A 22,573-nucleotide genomic window follows, 5' to 3' on the forward strand; every position below is an offset into this window, starting at 1 on the left:
AAAAAGAGAGGGAGAAAAAGAGAGGGAGAAAAAGAGAGGGAGAAAAAGGAAGAGAGAAAAAGGAAGAGAGAAAAAGAAAGAGAGAAAAAGAAAGAGAAAGAAGAGAAAAAGAGGGAGAGAGAAAAAGAGAGAAAAAAAGAGAGAAAAAAGAGGGAGAGAGAGAAAACGAGAGAGAAAGAAAGAGAGAGAAAAGAAGAAAAAGGGAGAGAGAAAAAAGAGAGAAAAAGAAAGAGAGAGAAAAAGAAAGAGAGAGAGAATTTGAACTTGAGAAGTTGTGACTTAGTCAGCAAAGTCATGTTAACAGGATGGAGATTAAAAGGTAGTGATATATAATATGTCAAAACTCCGCCACATTGATGTGAAAAACGTTGACGCCTTCTTTATTTCATTTGAAAAATTGGCAAGGCAGATGGAGTCACAGAATGTATGGGTAATGCTCGTTCAGGCTAAATTAGTAGGCAGTGAGATATTTGCTGCACTGTCAGGTGAGGTGTCAAGAGATTATGAAGAGGTTAAACAGGTTATTTTAAGTGCTTGCGAATTGGTACCAGAAGCATATAGATAGTGGTTCAGAAACACAAAGGAGGAACCAGGTCAGACTTATGTTGAGTTTGGAAGAATTAAATATAGTCATTTTCAGCAATGGGTGCATGCTTTGAAATAGATAAGACCTTTGAGGCTCAAAGCGTAATTATTCTGCTGGAGGAGCTTAAAAACTCACTTCTAGAGATTAAGAATTCACATGGAGGAATAGAAAGTTCAGGAAGTGAGAACGGCAGCAGAACTAGCAGATGAGTACATGTTGGTGCGTAAGACAAGCATTCCGGGCAGAATTTTGTCCTTTGAGGGATAGACGTTGGGGAGATCCTACATTACTAAACCAAAAGTAGAGAGTACTGGTAACAGTGCACCAGATTGCATTGCCTGTAGCATGACAGACAGGAAGTGTTATGGGTAGCACATGAACTAGGGCTAAAACATTTTCATTGGCCTGGAAAGCACAAGGATGCAGTTAACGTTTGCCATGCATGCCAAATGGTAGCTAAGCCACAGGCGGTAAAACAACAAGCACCTTTGTTGCCAATTCCTGCATTTGAAGAACCTTTCACGAGAGTTATAACTGTAGGTCCCTTGCTGAGAACTAAAAGTGGAAACCAGTACTTGTTAACCATAATGGATGGGTCTACCAGATTTCCAGAGGCAATTCCATTATGGAGTATCAAGGCAAAAAAGATGGTAGAGGAGTTAGTAGATTTTGGGCTATCCAGAGAGATTCAATCGGACAAAGGCTGCGATTTTATGGCTAAGTTGTTTAAGGTGGTTATGGATAGCTTAGGTATACAGTGTATCATCCTGAATCCCAGGGAGCTTTAGAAACATGGCATCCAAACTCTAAGACCATGTTGTGAGGTATATTGTCAGGTCTACTCAAATAATTGGGATAAAGGTATCTCATTCGTATTGGAGGACTAATGCTATTGTACATCAAGTAGATGTAGTAGGGAATACCGCTCTGAAAAAAAAACCCACCCCAACAGCTCAATCCTTTCAAAGCCATACAGGTCCAGATGGAGGACATAATTGAACCAAGCTAGAGCGAGTGGAGTTCGCCAAACATCTTAGTTCCCAAACCGGACAGGTCTTAACAATTCTGCGCGGATTATTGGAAGATCAACAGTTACAAAAATCAGACTCTTCTCCAATTCCTATATTGGAGGACTGTATCGAGAAAGTCAGACAAGCCAATTACATCACCAAGCTGACTTAAAGGTACCTGCCAGTAACCATGCATTATCAGAGTCAGCAAAATAAATTTCTGCACTTGTAACCCCAAATGGGCTACATCAGTTTAAAGTGATAACCTTTGGAATGAAGAACGCACCAGCCTCATTCCAAAGACTCATGAACAGAGTTGTGACTGGGTTAACACACAGTGCCATTATGGGTCGTAGGTCCTCTAATAATATCAGAAGGTTGCTGAATATGGCCCAAGTTTGTCAGCAATGATCGATTCAGGGGTTGGTGATTTTCTTAGATGCAGAGAAAGCATTTGACCAGGTAGAATGGCTGTATCTTTTCTGTCTTAGAGCAGTTTGGGTTGGGTGGAGTCTCTGCTAGGCGGGTGGAGGATTTATATCACCACCCTCTGGCCGTAGTCATCACCAACAGGGCGAAGTCTGGGAATTTTACAATTGGTAGGGGTAGTCGGCAAGGCTGCCCCCTCTCACCGTTGTTGTTTACATTGGTGATATGGCCTCTGCCAGCGGCTCGTCGTCAGAACATCCACATAACCGCTCCGGAAGTGGGATCGAGGGCACACAAGACTACACTGTATGCGGATGATATCCTGTTTTATCGAACCCGAAGACCTCTATACCCCATTTGATACAACGTATCAATTCATTTGGGGCTATTTCAGGATATAAGATTAAGTTTGCAAAATCGGAGTCTATGCCTTCGGGGGACCTTAAGGATGTGCCAGAAGTTGAAGGTGGCCCTAAGTTCCCTTTTAAGTGGTCATGGGCAGGGTTACAACACCCAGGCATTTTTATTATCCCTAAGCTTGATCTGTTATTTCGGACTAACTTTGCTCACTTGCTCGACAATATTAGGCAAGATCTGCATAGATAGGAGGCTCTTCCAATTTCATGGCTGGGCGAATATCTCTCATTAAGATGCATGTTCTTCCTCGTTTGCTTTATCCCATGCGCATGTTCCCTATAATGTTTCCCAGGTCAACGCGCGGAAGCTTATGGGCTAGTTTGGTTCCTTTGGCATCGTGGGCAGCCCCTCATCAAACTTAATAAATTGCAGTTGCCTCAAGGAGGGAGAGGATTTGATTTCCCAGACATCAGAAGGTATCAACTGAGTTCCCTGCTGTCCTTTGTCTGCGATTGGGTAGGTAATGATCCAAACTCAATATGGCTCGATATGGAGGCCTCCCAAGCAAAGTGCCCTCTTATTAACCTGTTGTTCATGGATAAGGACAGTTATGGACTACTGCCAGAACCCCATTGTCATTAGTACAGTCAAGGCATGGAGGGCATGCCAGGGTTCCGACCAGGGACGATGGACTCAAGGTTCAAACTATGGGCAGCAAGAGGAGCTTTTAGTTTGGGAGACTTGTTTGAGGGGAGAGGTTATGATGTCTTTTGAGCAACTGAGCCGCAAATACGGGTTACCCAGCAGAGATCTTTTCCTTTTTATCAAGTTAGCGATTTCATCCAGAAGACGACTAAGCCCTATAAGCCCAATACAGAGAGGGTGTTGCTACATTCCACAAGCACCCTTTCGGTTAGTGCCCTCTATCGCCTGCTGGGTGACAGGGCCTGGCAGGATATTAACCGGTTATGAGGGGTCTGGGACCAAGAGCTAGGAGTGGAGATCTCTTCTGAAACATGGGAGAACATATGTAATAGGACATGCGCAACACAGTTAAAAGTTATGTACAGGGCTCATCTGGCACCAGACCGTCTGGCGAAGTTTAAAAAAGGGGCATCTTCAGTGTGCCCCAAATGTAAAATAAGTGTAGGTACTCTTACCCATTGCATCTGGGCATGCCACAGGCTCCGTGTTTATTGGGGCACTGTGGCGGGAGAGATAGGGAGGGTATTGAGGACTGAAGTCAAAGCAGACCCGATATCTCTCCTCTTAGGTCTACCGAATTTACCATCTTTAGACGGGCATGGGAAGAAACTATTTAATATTCTTGCATACTGTGCGCGGAAGAATATTCTGATGAATTGGGTGTTGGAGAACCTGCCGGGCTTACTGGGATTGCAGAAATTAATTATGGAGCACTTCCCTTGGACGTTTTTACAAACATGGTGCACCACACAACAGACCATTTTTATAAGACATTGCAGCCCTAATTGAGTTATTAGGATATAGATTTGTCAGTTATCCTAACTAGGGCGTTTGTCTAACCAGGTTGGTTAGATTTGTCAAGCCCTGGAGGGAGTCTCAGTTAATACGGATATATATATATACACACACACACAATGCTCCCGTTCCTTTGTTTGGGAGCTTTGCGCCAGCATAGCTGTTCTGTATTGTGTGGGTTTTTTTTGCTTTTTTTTGATGTTGCTTTGCACAGTGTTAGGGTTTGTTTTGTATTATAGGGTAGGTTTGTAGTTGGTCGACAGTAGTTGTATTGTAATTTGTGGCTTTTTAGTTTTTATTATACTGATATTTGTTATTGATTGTATTTTTCAATAATTTTATACATTTGTAAAGTTAAAAATTTGCAAATAAATAGATTTACAAAAAAAACATTGTGCCGTCTATTTGGACGATGTAGCGATTTTTAGTAAGTCCTGGAAAGATCACATGGTACAGTTGGTAGAGCTCTTTGAACGACTATGAGAGGTAAAACTGGCGATAAACTTAAATAAAATTGAATTCACGAAAGCAGAGGTGATGTTCTTGGGACATAGCATTAGTCATGGAAGGCTGACCCCACGGAACACAAAGACGAAGGCCATCGAGAAATTTCCATGACCAACCTCGAAGAAAGATGTGCTTCGATTCTTGAGACTCGGCGGATTCTATCAGAAGTTTGTTCCAAACTTCAGCAGTGTAGTGGCACCACTAACCGATTTGCTGAAGAATACAAAGTTTCGGTGGACAGAACAATGCCAGAAGGCGTTCGACCATTTGACATCAATACTAAACACCAAACCAGTTTTAGCTACACCAAATATTTCAAAATCTTTTGAAGTCGCCATCAATACTAGTGACATTGGAATTGGTATTGTGTATCACTTCCAATACATAATTTAAATGTGAGATCTCAGACTTAGGTCCTATCAATCTTTTGACAAGTAATTTACATTAGTCTTCACTACTGCAGATAGAAGCAACATCCCAAAAACAGCAATAGGTCAAGAAATGGAAAAGATTCCAGATTTTACAAAAAAAAAATCAATCGCTAGAGAAATTATATTTCGTAAATTGTGGGTTGTGCACAGATCATGATGAACTTCATCCTAGGCTCTTACAAGAGGAGACTAATGAGCTAATTCATTAATAAGCAGTGGTTTTAATTTTCCAAAACTCCCATGATTCAGAGATGGTCCGATTCAATCATGTTTGACCAGTCTATTACTGCATTTTGAAGAGCTAAGAAATGTTGGGGTAAAAAGGAACTGGTGGATGTACCTGAAATTTCCAGAAGGTATTTGATACGGTGAAGGCATTTAATACAGTGAAGATATTTCATAACGTGCCACACCACAGCTAACAGCAGAAAATAAAAAACTTGTGAAAGGGGTAGCATATTCACATGGAAAAAACAATTGGCTGGCTAATAGGCAGCAGGAAATAGGCATAAATGCATATTGTTCAGACTGGCAAAATGTACTAAGTAGTGAATGCATCAAAGGAATTAGTGCTGGGATCTCTGAAGTTATTTACATAAATTGGGAACAATGTAGAGATGAAAGGTATGGTTGCCAAGTCTGATGGCACAGATTGACAGCAAAGGAAACTGTGAAGAGGACTCAAGAACATTACAAGAAAGTAATGATAGATTAAATGAATGGGAGATGATGTAGCAAATGGAGAAAACTGCAGGAAATGTAAGAGTCAATTTTGGCAGAAAATATAATGATCTAAATGATGACATATTGTGAACTGAGGTGCAGAGGGAGCTTGGTGTCCTTACATATAAATCGCAAAAGGTTAATATGCAAATACAAAAATTAATTGGGAGTACTCAAATTCTTGGTAGGCACTCCCAGGGTAAGTGGGAGTACAATTTTGAAGTTACTATCAGATTAGCATCTTACTGAATGTGCTACTCCTAACATTCTTGTACATTGCATGCCTGAAAATGAGCTGAAAGGAACAATACACCCTCAAAGACAATCTCTGAAATCCAATATTTGTGCTAGAGCATGTGGTCATGATTTGATAATCAGTCTGTCTCACTAGTAACCTGAAATGGCAGGCTGATCACCAGAAGATGAAGTTCTGCTAAACAGCTTTGTTAAAGTCCTAGTGGATAGGGTAATTATGCATCACGAAATGTTGGGAAACTTGCATGTAATGTAATAGGGTTGGAAACCATTTTAGTTTAAAGTTCCCATAGTATCTCTTCACACTGCTTCGAGTTTATAAATCTAAAATTGCCAACCTGAGCCTGAGGTCACTGAATTTAGCCAAATAGCCCTCTGGGCAGTAGGAACATCATTTCCCTGCAATTCTCATTAACATGATTGAGACTCTTTTTTTTATTCTCCCCATTAAAATGACACCCTAAAAGGCAGTGAATGATTAATGTGCAGTGATATGGGGAAGGAGATTGGTACTCATTAAACAAGTTAGCATAGGCACAATGGGCTGAACAGCTTCTTTCTACACTGTAACACTTTTCAGACTGCAAAAATTGGCATCATGAGCCCATTAAATTTAATTTACTAGTTAAATATTTAGTTTGTTGCTGTATAGGAGCAAGAATGTCTTCCTGCAATTATACAGGATCTTTGAGAGCCCACACCTGTAGGACTGAGTGCAGGTTTGGTCTTGTTACCTGAGGAAAGATGTCCTAACTATAGAGCGAGTGCGCCAAAGACTTACCAGAATGATTCTTGGCAATGGAAAGACTGACGTACGTAGAGATTGGACTAGTTTAGGTTCAGAAGGAGGGACAGAATCTTCTATAAAATCGATAAAACTCCAACAGGACTAAATGTAGGAAGGATATTCTGATGACCAGAAGTGCACAACTAGGGGTCAGAAGCTAAGGATATGACGCTGACCATTTGGGACGGAGATCAGAACAAATTTCTTTACTCAGAGTGATGAACTGTGGAATTCTGTGCCAAAGAAATGATTGAGGCCAAAACATTGAACGTTTTCAAGAAGTAATTTATAGTTCTTAAGGCTACAGGGATCAAAGGCATGAAACAAAAGCAGGATCAGGATACGGAGTTGAATGATCAAACATGTTCATAATGAACAGTGGACCAGGTTTGGAGGGCTGAATGGTCCCTGTTCTGATTTACTTCAGCTGTCTACTTATGAAGAACATCAGAAAACATCTTATTTAGAAAGAAACTGTTCCAAGGTAAATCCCTACTTAGTTAACATTCCTTGTTCCAGCGATGATTTGGAGATGCCGGTGTTGGACTGGGGTGTACAAAGTTAAAAGTCACAGTACACCAGGTTATAGTCCAACAGGTTTAATTGGAAGTACACTAGCCTTCATCAGGAGCGTCGCTCCGAAAGCTAGTGTACTTCCATTCCAATTAAACCTGTTGGACTATAACGTGTAGTGTGATTTTTAACTTTGTTCCAGTGAGGTAGTGGTGGTCATGGGTTTCTTTTTTTTCTGAAATACAGCAGCCTTGTAACTTTGCTGGTCCAGACAGATTTGAAGGAATTGATATTTGTAAAACTGCTTACCTTGCAAATTCTGCCAGCTGCTTTGGGTCAGAGAGATCAATACCAGGTATCCCACCAGGGGGAAGTTTCTTGCCAGTCATGTATTCAGAGTAATCGGGTGGAGAATTTTCTCCAATGATTTGTTCCTCCACCACAGTTTCATGGTCAATATCAGTTTTCTTATCATCTGAAAGGCAGAAAAATAATATTTGAGACCTTCAGACCTCAAAATCTCTTGGCAAACTAATTAAACACAAGAGGTCATGAAACAGAAGTTGTTGCATTACCGAACAAGTGGTACCAGATTAGCTTTCATTTCTTAACATGTTGCTAAATTAAACGGTTTTCAGACTTTTAACATTGTTTAAAATTGAAAAAACCATAAATGGCCGCTGTGAAAAAGTTGCTTATTAAAGGCTAGGAAGGAAATTTGACTTGGTTGATGAATTCTTCATCTGAATGAAGAATTGAACCAACAGTAGAAATTGATGTAAAATTATTCAGCCTGGAAAACCATAAACAATTCTGTTTTTGAAGGAATTTATTTTGTTTCCTAAGCTAATAAAAGATTTGGATGTAACCAAGACAACTCGTGAGCGCAGATGAAAAATTCAAGCCATTTTGTTAATTGGCTGAGATTTGGCTACTGGATATTGCAGATAATGTTGTATTTAGAAAGAGGTATTGCCTGCCCTTCCCTAAAGGGAATTAGGACAGTGCAATTCTGTGCACTTCCAGAAATGCTCACATTCCACACAAATAAATGGACAACATACTCTTTAGTTGCAGCCAATTACAGCTTTATTTCAGGCATGGGTGCAAGAATTGTGTTTCAAAAGGAGAGGCCACTAATTCCAAAGCATGGAACCACAACATCCAGAAAAACTGAAAAATCAATCAAGCTCAGCAGAACAGCTTTGCAATGAAACTGGTTGTGGATTTGCCCCAGGACATTACAGTAATGTCTCAGTTAATTGCCTGGCTTTCCCTCTCAAAATCAGAAGCAAGCCTGCTTGTTGGCCATTCTGCAGTGGTCAGCTAGATTCCCAACTCTTCTAAAGGAAAGAGTTGATCACAGATTACCGCAAGGCCTAGACAATAAGCCAGTTTGGGCCATCTGGTGGCAGGATATTATTTACACTGGGTTTGACTTGGTAAGTCAATGTGGCAAAGGCCCCGTCTTCCATCTTTGGTGAATCATTAGTGCAATTAATCATTGCCACTGCCTCACTGACCAGAAGCCCGGCCATATCAACAACATAGCTAAAAGCTTAGGAGTTAGATACCCTGGGAAGAGAAACTGACCTCTTGCTCCATCATTGACAAACTACAAATCGGTAATGAGATTGAAGATCCAGCTGCATGGTTACAGCTAATACATTCAAGAAACACAAGACCATTTAGTGCATAACAGGGCTCAGTCTTTGTCTCTTTAACTGGATACAATATTAATCCTCTCTACTATAAATATAGTGGCTTCAGCACATAACCATCCAGTGCAGCAACTCAGCGAGCTTTTCTCAAAAGCATCTCAAAGTTCCATAACCTTTACCATCAAGGCAGCAGCAAAACAATGGGTAAGATATCACCTGCAAGATTGTCACTTTCACAACATTCCAACACTAACATGCACTGTTGTTCCCTAATTATTACTGGCTAAACATGCTAAAATTCCTTAACTAAAGACACTGTGGGACCTCTGACACAACAAGTAGAATAACACCGTCACTAGCCACCAGGGGAACTAAGGATCAAAAATAAATGCCACTGCTACCCTGCCACCCCAAACTTGGAACTAAAGAAATATTGACTTCAGACTTTACAGCTTGTACCTAATGAAATGTATCAATTTGACTATTAGGGTCAGCTACCACAAGGTTTTGACTTACTTTTCCTTAAATGCAAGCTTGCAGTGATATATCCAATTTCACCTAATAGCAAACACCAAATGCTGACACAATGATCCTGCAACTACGTGACAGCAATGAAATAGAACTTAATATATCTTAGACAAATGGAAGGCTGTCTGTCTTTAAATCTATAATGAACACTGGGGATATAAATGAGAAAGGCCCACCATTTAAAATTTTCTTGACTAGTCTAGATTGGGGTCGAACACAGCACAGGTATCCACTTAGCAAATCTAGAAATTTTGATTTAGGAAAGCAGCTATTTTCAAAAGAAAATAAGAAGAGCCTACTGACTGAATGTGCATGTAACAATTTTAAAAAGTCCTTATATTCGGTATGTAATTTTTATGGTTTATTTGATATATTCCAACCAAGTACCTTACAGTTACAGGTTACTGTCATATCACAATGTATAAGGAGCAGCACCAGAGATGGGCACTCAGCATTGCTTTCAGTAGGTGTTGAGAAAAAGAAACCCAAGACAGAGACAGACCTGGATTAATTGCATGAAATGGTGCGTAATTAGATTTTCGACCTTCTCAGCTCCAGTTTAAACGAAATAGTCTGAAAAAAAAAAAATGCTTAATCCATGGCAGCTGTGTAAATGCCCAACCTGAGTCTTGAGCTGCAAGGATAAGAGCATAGGCAATTCAATAGTTATGGGAACAGCCTGCATTTGTGGTTTGAGACCGTGACCTAAGATGCTTCTCCCTGGTGCAAGGGTCAAGGACATCAGTGAATGACTGCAGGGTATTCTTTAGGGGTATGGCGAACAGCCAAAGATCATGGTTCATATTGCACCAATGAGATTGCTAAAAAAAAAAAATGAGGTCCTAAAATTAGAAATTTAGGGAGTTAGGAAAGAGTTGTAGAGATGTACAGCATGGAAACAGACCCTTCGGTCCAACTCGTCCATGCTGACCAGATATCCCAACCCAATCTAGAGCCACCTGCCAGCACCCGGCCTATATCCCTCCAAACCCTTCCTATTCATATACCCATCCAAATGCCTCTTCAATGTTGCAATTGTACCAGCCTCCACCACATCCTCTGGCAGCTCATTCCATACACGTACCATTCTGAGTGAAAACGTTGCCCCTTAGGTCGCTTTTATATATCTTTCCCCTCACCCTAAATCTATGCCTTCTAGTTCTGGACTCCCCCACCCCAGGGAAAAGATTTTGTCTATTTACCCTATCCATGCCCCTCAATTTTATAAACCTGTACAAGGTCACCCCTCAGCCTCCGACACTCCAGGGAAAACAGCCTGAGCCTATTCAACATCTCCCTATAGCTCAAATCCTCCAACCTTGGCAACATCCTGGTAAATCTTTTCTGAACCCTTTCAAGTTTCACAACAACTTTCTGATAGGAAGGAGACTAGAACTGCATGCAATATCCCAACCAATGTCTTGTACAGCCGCAACATGACATCCCAACTCCTGTATGCAATACTCTGACCGATAAAGGAAAGCATACCAAACTCCTTCTTCACTATCCTATCTGGGGGGGGGGGCACATTTAATCTTGTCCACAGAATTCTGTATCTAAACACAGTCTGTTCCAACATTCCAAATACTCACTCTTTGTCTATGTCTCTCGCATTCTCTCTCTCTCCCCGGAGAGGGGGAGGGAGAGGGAGGACGGAACGAGAGAAAGAAGAGAAAGAAGAGAAAGAAGAGAAAGAAGAGAAAGAAGAGAAAGAAGAGAAAGAAGAGAAAGAAGAGAAAGAAGAGAAAGAAGAGAAAGAAGAGAAAGAAGAGAAAGAAGAGAAAGAAGAGAAAGAAGAGAAAGAAGAGAAAGAAGAGAAAGAAGAGAAAGAAGAGAAAGAAGAGAAAGAAGAGAAAGAAGAGAAAGAAGAGAAAGAAGAGAAAGAAGAGAAAGAAGAGAAAGAAGAGAAAGAAGAGAAAGAAGAGAAAGAAGAGAAAGAAGAGAAAGAAGAGAAAGAAGAGAAAGAAGAGAAAGAAGAGAAAGAAGAGAAAGAAGAGAAAGAAGAGAAAGAAGAGAAAGAAGAGAAAGAAGAGAAAGAAGAGAAAGAAGAGAAAGAAGAGAAAGAAGAGAAAGAAGAGAAAGAAGAGAAAGAAGAGAAAGAAGAGAAAGAAGAGAAAGAAGAGAAAGAAGAGAAAGAAGAGAAAGAAGAGAAAGAAGAGAAAGAAGAGAAAGAAGAGAAAGAAGAGAAAGAAGAGAAAGAAGAGAAAGAAGAGAAAGAAGAGAAAGAAGAGAAAGAAGAGAAAGAAGAGAAAGAAGAGAAAGAAGAGAAAGAAGAGAAAGAAGAGAAAGAAGAGAAAGAAGAGAAAGAAGAGAAAGAAGAGAAAGAAGAGAAAGAAGAGAAAGAAGAGAAAGAAGAGAAAGAAGAGAAAGAAGAGAAAGAAGAGAAAGAAGAGAAAGAAGAGAAAGAAGAGAAAGAAGAGAAAGAAGAGAAAGAAGAGAAAGAAGAGAAAGAAGAGAAAGAAGAGAAAGAAGAGAAAGAAGAGAAAGAAGAGAAAGAAGAGAAAGAAGAGAAAGAAGAGAAAGAAGAGAAAGAAGAGAAAGAAGAGAAAGAAGAGAAAGAAGAGAAAGAAGAGAAAGAAGAGAAAGAAGAGAAAGAAGAGAAAGAAGAGAAAGAAGAGAAAGAAGAGAAAGAAGAGAAAGAAGAGAAAGAAGAGAAAGAAGAGAAAGAAGAGAAAGAAGAGAAAGAAGAGAAAGAAGAGAAAGAAGAGAAAGAAGAGAAAGAAGAGAAAGAAGAGAAAGAAGAGAAAGAAGAGAAAGAAGAGAAAGAAGAGAAAGAAGAGAAAGAAGAGAAAGAAGAGAAAGAAGAGAAAGAAGAGAAAGAAGAGAAAGAAGAGAAAGAAGAGAAAGAAGAGAAAGAAGAGAAAGAAGAGAAAGAAGAGAAAGAAGAGAAAGAAGAGAAAGAAGAGAAAGAAGAGAAAGAAGAGAAAGAAGAGAAAGAAGAGAAAGAAGAGAAAGAAGAGAAAGAAGAGAAAGAAGAGAAAGAAGAGAAAGAAGAGAAAGAAGAGAAAGAAGAGAAAGACACACAATTGGTTTTAAAAAATATAGGGTCATTAGGAAGATATGAGGAAAACACTTGTTCCAGTGGAGTTGAAAACTACATTAAAGACAGCAGTTCAGCTATGGCTACATCAGCCAAGATAAATGTAGAACCTTACAGGCAGACACAGGAGAATATATGATAGGAAACAGAGAAATAGCAAAGAAGCTAAATAATTATTGTGTGCCGGTCTTCAGAGGAAGACAAAGAAATCACCCTGAAATGGTTATGACCCCCAGGGTCTATTCAGTGTATGTGGAAGTGAAATTAGTCTCAGCAAAAATACAGCAACATTAACAGAAATTAATGGGACCTAATGCTGTTAAATTCTTGGCATCTGATGATCTTCGAGGAGAAAGTGAGGACTGCAGATGCTGGAGATCAGAGCTGAAAATGTGTTGCTGGAAAAGTGCAGCAGGTCAGGCAGCATCCAAGGTACAGGAGAATCGACGTTTCGGGCATAAGCCCTTCTTCAGGAATCGGATGCCCGAAATGTCGATTCATCTGATGACCTTCACCTTACAATGCTGAAAAAGATGACTACAGACATAATAGATGCACTGGTGATCATTTCTGAAAAGTCTATTAATTTTGCAATGGTGTCTGTAGATTAGAAATTGGCAAATATCACTCCATGAGAGGAGGGTAGTGAGAAAACAGTGGACTACAGATTCATTAAGCTGACATCAGCAGTAGGAAAAAAAAATTAGAATAAATTATACTGGATTCTGAAAATACAGAAAATAGCTGCTTGCTTGTGCAGAGTCATTATGAATGGGAAATCATGTTTGACAAACATGTCACAAAATCTTGTGGAACTTATTAGCAAAGTCAATATGGGGGAGAAAGAGTGGATACAGTGCACTTGGATTTTCAGAAAGCTTTTGAAAGAAGCCCCACATAGGATTGGTAGTTAAAATTAAAATATGTGTAATTGGGGGCAATATACTAGCAGAAATGGAGGATGAGTTAATGGACAGAAAACATGAATAAATGTCATTCTCAGGTTAACAGACTGTGACCACAAGGATCAATCCATGGGCCTATAATTTTCATAATCTACATCATAGATTTAGATATGGGTTCCAAATGTGATATTTCTAATTTTGTAGATAAGAAAAAATCTGGTGGGAATGACGGTTGAGGACAAATTGCAAAGAGGCTTCCAGGTTATTTAGACAGGTTTTGTTGAGTGAGTAAGAACATAATAGATTGAATATAATATGGATAACTAAGGTGATCCATTTCTTTTGTGGAAAGAAAGAAAATAGAGTATTTGAGAAACAGAGAAGTGCTGATGTCCAAAGGGACTTAGGTGTCCTTCTTCATATATCACTTAAAGCTACTGGAAGGCTTCAGCCAAAACTTTAGAAGGCAACTGGCATGTTAGTCTTTATTACAAGATGATGAGAGTACAACAGCAAAGAAATCTTGCTTCAATTGCATACAACACTGATGAGATCGTCACTGGCGGAGTGCAGTTTCAATGCCTAAGGAAGGATATGCAGTGTAAGCTCATTGGACTGATTTCTGGGATGCTGCCACTGTCTCTATGGTGAGCCTTAGACTGTATCTTCTGGCATTTAAAAGGAAAGTGGCAATCCCACAGAAATGTACAAAATGCAGAAGGGATTAATAGAGCAGATGGAGAAATTATTTACCTTAATTGTGGAATCTAAAACCGTTGATTGCAATCGCAGAATGAAATGCAAGCCATTTGGGACTGTGCTGAAGAGGAACTTCTTCACTGAGAGGGTGATGAATCTTTGGAAATTTCTATGAAGAGGGTTGTAAAAGCTCAGTCGTTAAGTTCAATACTGAGATCAAGGAGACTCCTAGTTACTAATGTTATCAAGGCATATGGGGATAATGCGATATACCATGGTAAGGTGGATGATTGGCCATGTTGTAGAATAGTTGAACAGATTAGAGGGACTGAATGGCCTATTCCAGCTCCAATCTCAATAATTTAAAAATATCAATACCAGTGAGACGATGAACTTGAATCAGGGATAGGACTACCAAGGTGGATTTTAATGTTACAGCAGATATTTGATTAAAAATCCACCTTGGGATCAACATGACACAAAGGATTTCAACAGATTGGATCCACTTTAGATAGTTGCCAAGGGGGAGGGACAGAATAGGCTGCTAAAGAATAGCTTTTGTGGAATGGGTAGAAATCAATAGTTTTCGTTTTGCTACTATTCAATTTGATTTATTTTCAGTTCATCCAATACTGCATATCAGATGAACAAGCAGATAGATGCCAGCCCGGCAAAGCTTACTTCCACCTTCTTCCGAAAATTCAAACAGGATTGCACGAGCAGACCCATTGTTTCAGCCTGTTCCTGCACCACAGAACTCAGCTCTTCCTACTTTGACCTGGTCTTTTCTCGCGGGTCCAGCCCCTGCCGATTTGCATTTGCAATTCCTCTGACGCTTTACACCAGTTTCAGAATTTCCAATGAGCAGGCTCCAACTGCCCCCTCTTTACCATGACGTGTAATCCCATCACACATCCACCCCTGCACTCGGAAGGTCTCAGGGCTCTCCGTTTCTTTCTGGGGCAAAGGCCCAAACCATCCACACCCACTAACATCCACTTCTGCTTGGACAAGCTTGTCCTCACCCTCAACAACTTCTCTTAACATCTCACATTCGTCTCAGGTCAGAGGAGTGACCATGGATAGCTGCCTGGGCCCTAATAATGCCTGTCTCTTTGAGGGGGTTGTTCCAGTCCTATTCTGCTCCCCACCCACAACTCTTTCTCCAACATATTTAATGAGATAGTTGTCTCGTCCAGAATTGGAAAGGTTCAATGTCACTTCCAATTTCCACCTAACCTCACTGTCACCTAGGCTGACTCCTCCCTTTCCTCAACATGTTTCCATTTTGGGCACAGGTAGAGTCATAGAGATGTACAGCATGGAAACAGACCCTTCGGTCCAACCCCTCCATGCCGACCAGATATCCCAAGCCAATCCCACCTGCCAGCAGCTAGCCCATATCCCTCCAAACCCTTCCTATTCAGGTACCCATCCAAATGCCTTTTAAATGTTGCAAATGTACCAGCTTCCACCACTTCCTCCGACAGCTCATTCTATACACGTACCACCCTCTGCGTGAAAAAGTTGCCCCTTAGATCTCTTTTATATCTTTTCCCTCTCAGCCTAAACCTATGCCCTCTAGTTCTGGACTCCCCTACCCCAGGAAAAGACTGTCTATTTACCCTACCCATGCCCCTCATGATTTTATAAACCTCAATAAGGTCACCCCTCAGCCTCCGACGCTCCAGGGAGAACAGCCCCAGCCTATTCAATCTTTCCCTACAGCACAAATCCTCCAACCCTGGCAACATGCTTGTTAATCTTTTCTGAACCCTTTCCAATTTCACAACATCTTTCCGATAGGAAGGAGACCAGAATTGCACGCAACATTCCAACAGTGGTCTAACAGTGGTCTTGTACAGCCGCAACATGACCTCCCAACTCCTGTACTCAATACTCTGACCAATAAAGGAAAGCATACCAAACGCCTTCTTCACTATCCTATCTCCCCGCAATCCCACTTTCAAGGAGCTATGAACCTGCACTCCAAAGTCTATTTGTTCAGCAACACTCCCAAGGACCTTACCATTAGGTGTACAAGTCCTGCTAAGATTTGTTTTCCCAAAGTACAGCACCTTGCATTTGTCTGAATTAAACTCCATCTGCCACTTCTTAGCCCATCTGATCAAGAGCCCACTGTAACTGGAGTTAACCTTCTCCGCTGTCCACTACACCTCCAATTTTGCTGTCATTTGCAAACTTACTAACTATACCCACATCCAAGTCATTTATATCAAATAATGAAAAGTAGTGGACCCATCACCGAACCTTGTGGCACTCCACTGGTCACAGGCCTCCAGTCTGAAAAACAACCCTCCACCACCACCCTGTCTTCTACCTTTCAGCCAGTTCTGCATCCAAACAGCTAGTTCTCCCTGTATTCCATGAGATCTAACCATGGGGAACCTTGTTGAATGCCTTATTGAAGTCCATATAGATTACGTCCATCACTCTCAACACCACACAGCATGTTCTCCTGCAACTGCTTAAGGTGTAACACCTGCCCATTTACCTCCTCCCTCTTCAGCAACAAAGGGCCCAAACATACCTGCATTTCACACGATCTAATCCACTGCATTCACTGCTCTCCTCTACAATGCGGAAACAAGTTGTAAACTGGGTGACCGCTTCACAAAACATCTACATCCTGTCTGACAAAGACCTGGAACTTCCAGTTGCGTGCCACTTCAACACACCACCCTGTTCCCTGACCAATATCTGTCTCAGACCTCCTGCAGTGTTTCAGCACAGTGTAAGCTGAAAGAACACCACATTTTCTGCTTGAGGATCCTGCAACCCTCTGTATTCAATATAGAGTTCAATAATTTTAGGGCCCCGAACTCTACCACGCCCTAGTCCCCAACCCTGCACACTAGGTCTTATTATCACATAGCCCACCATTACACATGGCCTATTGTTAGCCACCAATGTCTCAATTAACAGATATTCACTCTCCCAGCCAGACTGTTATCCATTTCTTTGTCTGTTCAACTTTTTTCTCACTCTTTGGGCTCTATCCCCACCCATCATTTACTCCTTATCCCCTTCCCCTAACTCCATCTTCTGCATGGAGAAAGGTGAGGACTGCAGATGCTGGAGATCAGAGCTGAAAATGTGTTGCTGGAAAAGCGCAGGTCAGGCAGCATCCAGGGAATAGGAGAATCGACGTTTCGGGCATAAGCCCTTCTTCAGGATTCCTGAAGAAGGGCTTATGTCCGAAACGTCGATTCTCCTGTTCCCTGGATGCTGCCTGACCTGCTGCACTTTTCCAGCAACACATTTTCAGCTCCATCTTCTGCATATAAGCCAACATTTTCCTAGCTACCATCAGTTCGGAGGAAGGGTCACTGGACCCAAAATGTTAACTCCAATTTCTCTTCACAGATGCTGCCAGATTAGCTGAACTTTTCCAGCATCTTGTTTTTGTTTTATTTTCAGCATCTGCGGTCATTTTGATTTTTAATTTTGATATAGTGGGGAAATCAAAGGAAATGATAGTACTACTGCCTATTAGCAGTGTACATGGAAATTAATGCATTGTTTTTCAAGGGTGCAATCAAGGAATAACATGTGCATGAAAAATAAGAGGGTAACAGAGCAGAGAAGGTTGTCAGACAATTGCAGAGAATAGTGGAGAGTGAACTGCACTGCTATGGGTCAAGAAACAGAGGCCAGAATAGGCAAGAACACCACATTTCATTCTCATAGTAGCCTGTAAGAGAGAGATGAACTTTTACAACAATCCAATAGTTACATGTTCAATTTCTTTTCTTCAGATTTACTTAGTTGTGTTTAAATTCCCCAACGGCCACAGTCTATTTAACCTCCAAACTCAATGTTGCTTATCCATTATTCTTAACAACTAGATCAATAATATACCAACTATACTATCACACCCATAAGATGAAGCAAAAACCTGTTTTGACAAAAGAAAGAGACCATACAGGTGAGCTGAACAGTAATTTAAGATGGGTTTAAGAGTGTCTGTTCATAATCATGACTGTTTGAAGAGTATCTAAGTAAACATTGGTGGAAGGATGAAGAATCAGAAAATAAAAATCTAAAGTGAATAGCAAAAAGAAAAGTGGCAAGATGGGGAAAAAGCCTTTTTATATGGTGAGCAGTCACAATCTATATTGCATGACTTAAAAGAAAGTGGAGCCAGATTCAAAATGGAATTGAGCAAGTAACATTGTCATTGTAGCAGACAATCCATCTTAGACATGGTGCCTTTATATGGCACATCTTTGTGGATGGATGATAGGGTCAATCCTGGAGGGGCAAATTCTGCCAGAAGTGAAACAGCTGAGCGTTGAGTGGTTGAATGGGTCTCAGTGCATATTTTAGATTCCCTACAGTGTGGAAACAGGCCCTTCGGCCCAACAAGTCCACACCGACCCTCTGAAGACCCATACCCATTTCCCTACATTTACCCCTTCACCTAACACTACGGGCAATTTAGCATGGCCAATTCACCTAACCTGCACATTTTTAGACTGTGTGGGAGGAAACCCACGCAGACAGGGAGAATGTGCAAACTCCACACAGACAGTTGCCCGAGGCGGGAATTGAACCCGGGTCTCTGACGCTGTGAGGTGGTAGTGCTAACCACTGTGCCAAATGACTACTGTGCTTTCTGCAGACAGACAGCATGAATGGGAAAAATAGAAGAGAACAAAAGCTACAATTCAGGCAAAATAGGAATGAAATAGATTAATTGTGTAGTTCACATTTATTGTGACAGTGACAGAAATAACTGAAGGTTCAAAAAGCTGAAATCAGTTGATTAGAGTTAAGGACAGGATGTGTTACATTACCAATGTGTGGCAAGTAGCTGGCGAAGCAGAATTGCAAGTACACTTTAGGATAAAGCAAAAACAATAGAGTTGCAATAATAGAGAATTTAATTTGTCCCACAATAAACTGCTGTAGGGAACCATAAAAAAGGAAGAAAGCAAGGGAAAAGCAAAAACAGGATGAGGTCTTCCAAAATGTATACGGGAAAATTTTATCTACATATCTGTTTCGAGTATAATTAGGAACAAAATGCTGGATCTAGTATGGGGGTGAACTGGAGGAAGTGAAAGATACTTCAGTGGTAAGCATTAATACAATTATGATTACTTATAGGAAAAAGACAAACAAGAAATAGTTAACTGAAACAAGGCTAATTTAGTGAGTCAACCAGTCTGTAAAATGGATCTGCGGTTCCCAACTTAGCTCTTTTGTCAATGCTAGAACTAAGTGAGAAGAGTGACTACTTTTTACTGAATGTGACATCGGGAAACCCAAGTAAAATTGAAATCAACATGAATCACGGAAAAGATCTCCTCTTGTCAGTGTCATATCTGTCATACCTAGCAGGAAGATGGATGTTGGAGGCGAGTAATCAACACTTCAAGATTTCTCTGCAGGATTGCCTCAGTGTAGTGTCCAAAGCACAAACATCTTCAACTGCTTCATCAATAACCTTCCCTCAGTTATAAAATCAGAAGGAAGCAGGTTTGCTGATGTTTAGACAATGTGCAGCACTATTTGCAGTGACTCAGATCATGAAGCAGTCCACTGCTATTTACAGCAAGACTTGGACAACATCCAGATTTGGACAGAGAAGTAGCAAGTTACATTTGCGCCATTAACTATTGGACAACGACCCCATTTCTGACAAGAGAGAACCGAAATATAGTCCCATCACATTTGATGGACCCTATTAAATAAAATTGTTTTGGGGAGGAGGGGATTACTTACCATTGACCAGAAACCGAACTGTACCTAGCGGTGAAAATACTGCGGTTACAAGAGCCGATCAGAGGCTAGGAACCCTACAATGTCTGTTCACATTCTGCAATGCACAAGTCAGGAATGTGTGGAATGTCTTATGGAATACTCCATACTTGCTTAGATAAGAGAAGCACCAAACTGGACACCATTTAGCACAGCAGGTCATCTGATTGGCACCAGCTGCACAAATCTTCACTCCCTCCACCAACACTGACACTCAATAGCAGCAGTGTACATCTTCTACAAGATATGCTGCAAATTCCACGAAGCTTCTTTAAAAAGCATCTTTCAAACCCATTTCTACTTCCATCAAGGATAAGGGCAGCTGAAATTATAAGCAGAAGGGTCTTTAAGGTATCTTTAAGATAAAAGGCAGAAAGCTAACAGGAGAGTAGAGGATAAGTTCTTTTCATTTAAAGCATGGTATATGTCCAGAACTCTCTCTGAAAGGATAGGTGTGTCAGAAACTCTTAGAACACTTAAGCAACATACAGATATTCACTTGCATTGCCATGGCCTCTACGGTTATGGGCCAAAAGCTGAAAAATGGGAGTAGTACAGTCAAATCTTCAATGACCAGTATGAACACGATGGCCCAAATGTAAGTTTCCCTCCACACCACTCCACATTCTGACTTGGAAATATATTGCCATTCCCAGTGTCACTGAGTCAAAGTATTAGAATGCTTTCCCAACAGCATTATGGGTCTACTTACAACAAATGGACTGCAGTGGTTCAAAATGGCAACCCATCACCACCTTCTCAAGGGCAATTAAAGATGGACAATAAATACTGGCCCAGCCAACGCCTACATCCCAAGATTTGTTTTTAAAGAAGTGATTTCTGGTGGATGTTTTTCCTGGCAAAGTTCCTCCCTAGTATGATACTTTTAACTATATGGAGTAGCATGAGGAAAGAATTTGCTGGTGAGTTTGGAGTTAATTGAATAAAGAAAGACTTGGGTCGGAAGAGACCTTTCCAGTAACTTGCCTGTTAAAATTTACATTTTATAATGATCAGTGCATATTAATATGCCCTGTTTTAAACACATACAGGATATATGTTAAATAGAAATATACAAAATAAGTTATACTGGGTTTATATGTATTGTAGGTTAGGACTCAGCTAGAATATTGCAAGCCTCGAAGGTCCAAGAATTCACTGGGATTATTTTGGGGAGGGGCATAAATTTTGTCTGCAGACTTGTGAAGCTGGTTTGCTAGCTCAAAAAGATTATACATATATTTAATGAAAGATTATGAAGGATTTGTCAGTGTAGCTCAATTAAGAAAACAAGAACAGTACAATGTAACCAATTTAGAGAAAAAAAAAACACAGACCCAGTCATCACAATTGTGGGTCAAGTCCCTCGTGAATGCCCAGAATTTCTTTCCACATCTAAACACTTTCAATCTTATTTGTAAAGCTTTACATTTAATAAAGTGGGGCAAGTAAGGGTAAAGGGAATAGCCAGTAAACTTATGGCAATAATTCAATTTGATTCAACAGTAAAACTGTGATGCCTAAATAAACGAAAATTATAGATCCAAGCAGGCAAGCAGTCTGTGTGACTCAGAAATCTGCAGCCCTGAAAATATTTAGTGCTCTAATTATCTTGACTTATACCCTTTACAAATCTATCAATTTCTCTGGATTTTTTTTAAATAAAAACCAGATACACCAAATTCAGTTTATAGTGCTTCTGGAGTTTTAGAAATCACATTTATCTGAGAAAGATTCTTTGCTAATTTCTTGAGGAATTAACAAAAAAGGTAAAAGCCAAACAACCTCATGAGCCTGCCCACTCAACATCACTTCCCTGCATATTGCCCAGATTCAAAATTCAATAATGGTGCAACATTCCAGAAAGTGGACAACTCTAACTATTCACAACTCTTTGAATGAAGAAATCTCTCCTCATCACAAGCCAAAATGCCTAGCTCATTAAACCATAACTATGCCTTTTCTGTTGATTGGGGAATCAAAGACCAGTTTCAGACTCACCCATCAAGGCTCTTCATATATTTGGATGTTTCAAGTGTACCACCATTTATTCTTCAAAACTCCAGATATTATAGATCAACTTACTCATCCCCTCATTTAGGGCAATGCTCTCACACCAGAGACCAACCTTTTCAACCTTCACTATATTGCCTCCATTGCAAATAACTACTTGAAAACCCAAAATATAAAAGCTTCCCCCTTTATAAAAAAAAAAGCAGCCACGCATCTACTTCATTAGGAGTAAAATAACTTATTAGCCCATTGAGCCAGGTGATGCATTGGCATTACAGCATTCCTAATGAAGAGCTTATGCTCGAAAAGTCAACTCTCCTGCTCCTTGGATGCTGCCTGACCGGCTGTGCTTTTCCAGCACCACACTTTTTGACTCTGATCTCCAGCATTTGCAGTCCTTACTTTCCATCGACACTAGAGCATCCCAACTAGTTACCAGCATTTCATATTGTCTCATCCAATGTGGTCTGAATGAGCTTTAACCAAAACCAGCAAAATCTGAGACCCAGAACACTAGGTTCACTGGTTGTGATGCTGTATTTGTATATTCTCCTTTGTGTAGAGATCAAAATTACTTTTAAAATAAGTACAAAATCTTGATGGCCTTGCCTGACAATTTGGGTAAATCTGTTCACATATGCACTATAGGAGAGGATTTAGTTCGACTTCTACCTTGAAGATCAGATTCTGTGCCATCAGTCAAGATGTCCAGTAGGTTCTCTTGTTGAAAGGGGGGGGGGGGGGGGGGTTTAAGATCAGAGTGGTGCTGGAAAAGCACAGGTCACGCAGCATCCGAGGAGTAGGAAAAGCCTTGTGGGTACTCCTGAAAAATCCCTGCAGTG

The 22,573-nt window shown here is 40.5% G+C and overlaps 1 protein-coding gene across 1 annotated transcript in view; it reads right to left on the reverse strand.

Annotated features, from left to right (window-relative positions):
• Positions 1 to 22,573, reverse strand: part of yy1a (YY1 transcription factor a) — a 48,317-nt gene that overhangs the window by 20,847 nt on the left and 4,897 nt on the right. Inside the window, exon 2 of the mRNA XM_043697421.2 lies at positions 7,408 to 7,573. Within this exon, the coding sequence (XP_043553356.1) occupies positions 7,408 to 7,573 (166 nt within the window). The remainder of the gene's footprint in view (positions 1 to 7,407; positions 7,574 to 22,573) is intronic.

This window comes from Chiloscyllium plagiosum, unplaced genomic scaffold (genome assembly GCF_037043375.1).
Source record: "Chiloscyllium plagiosum isolate Xiang-an unplaced genomic scaffold, Cpla_swu_hap1 HiC_scaffold_8, whole genome shotgun sequence".
NCBI classification, from domain to species: Eukaryota; Metazoa; Chordata; class Chondrichthyes; order Orectolobiformes; family Hemiscylliidae; genus Chiloscyllium; species Chiloscyllium plagiosum.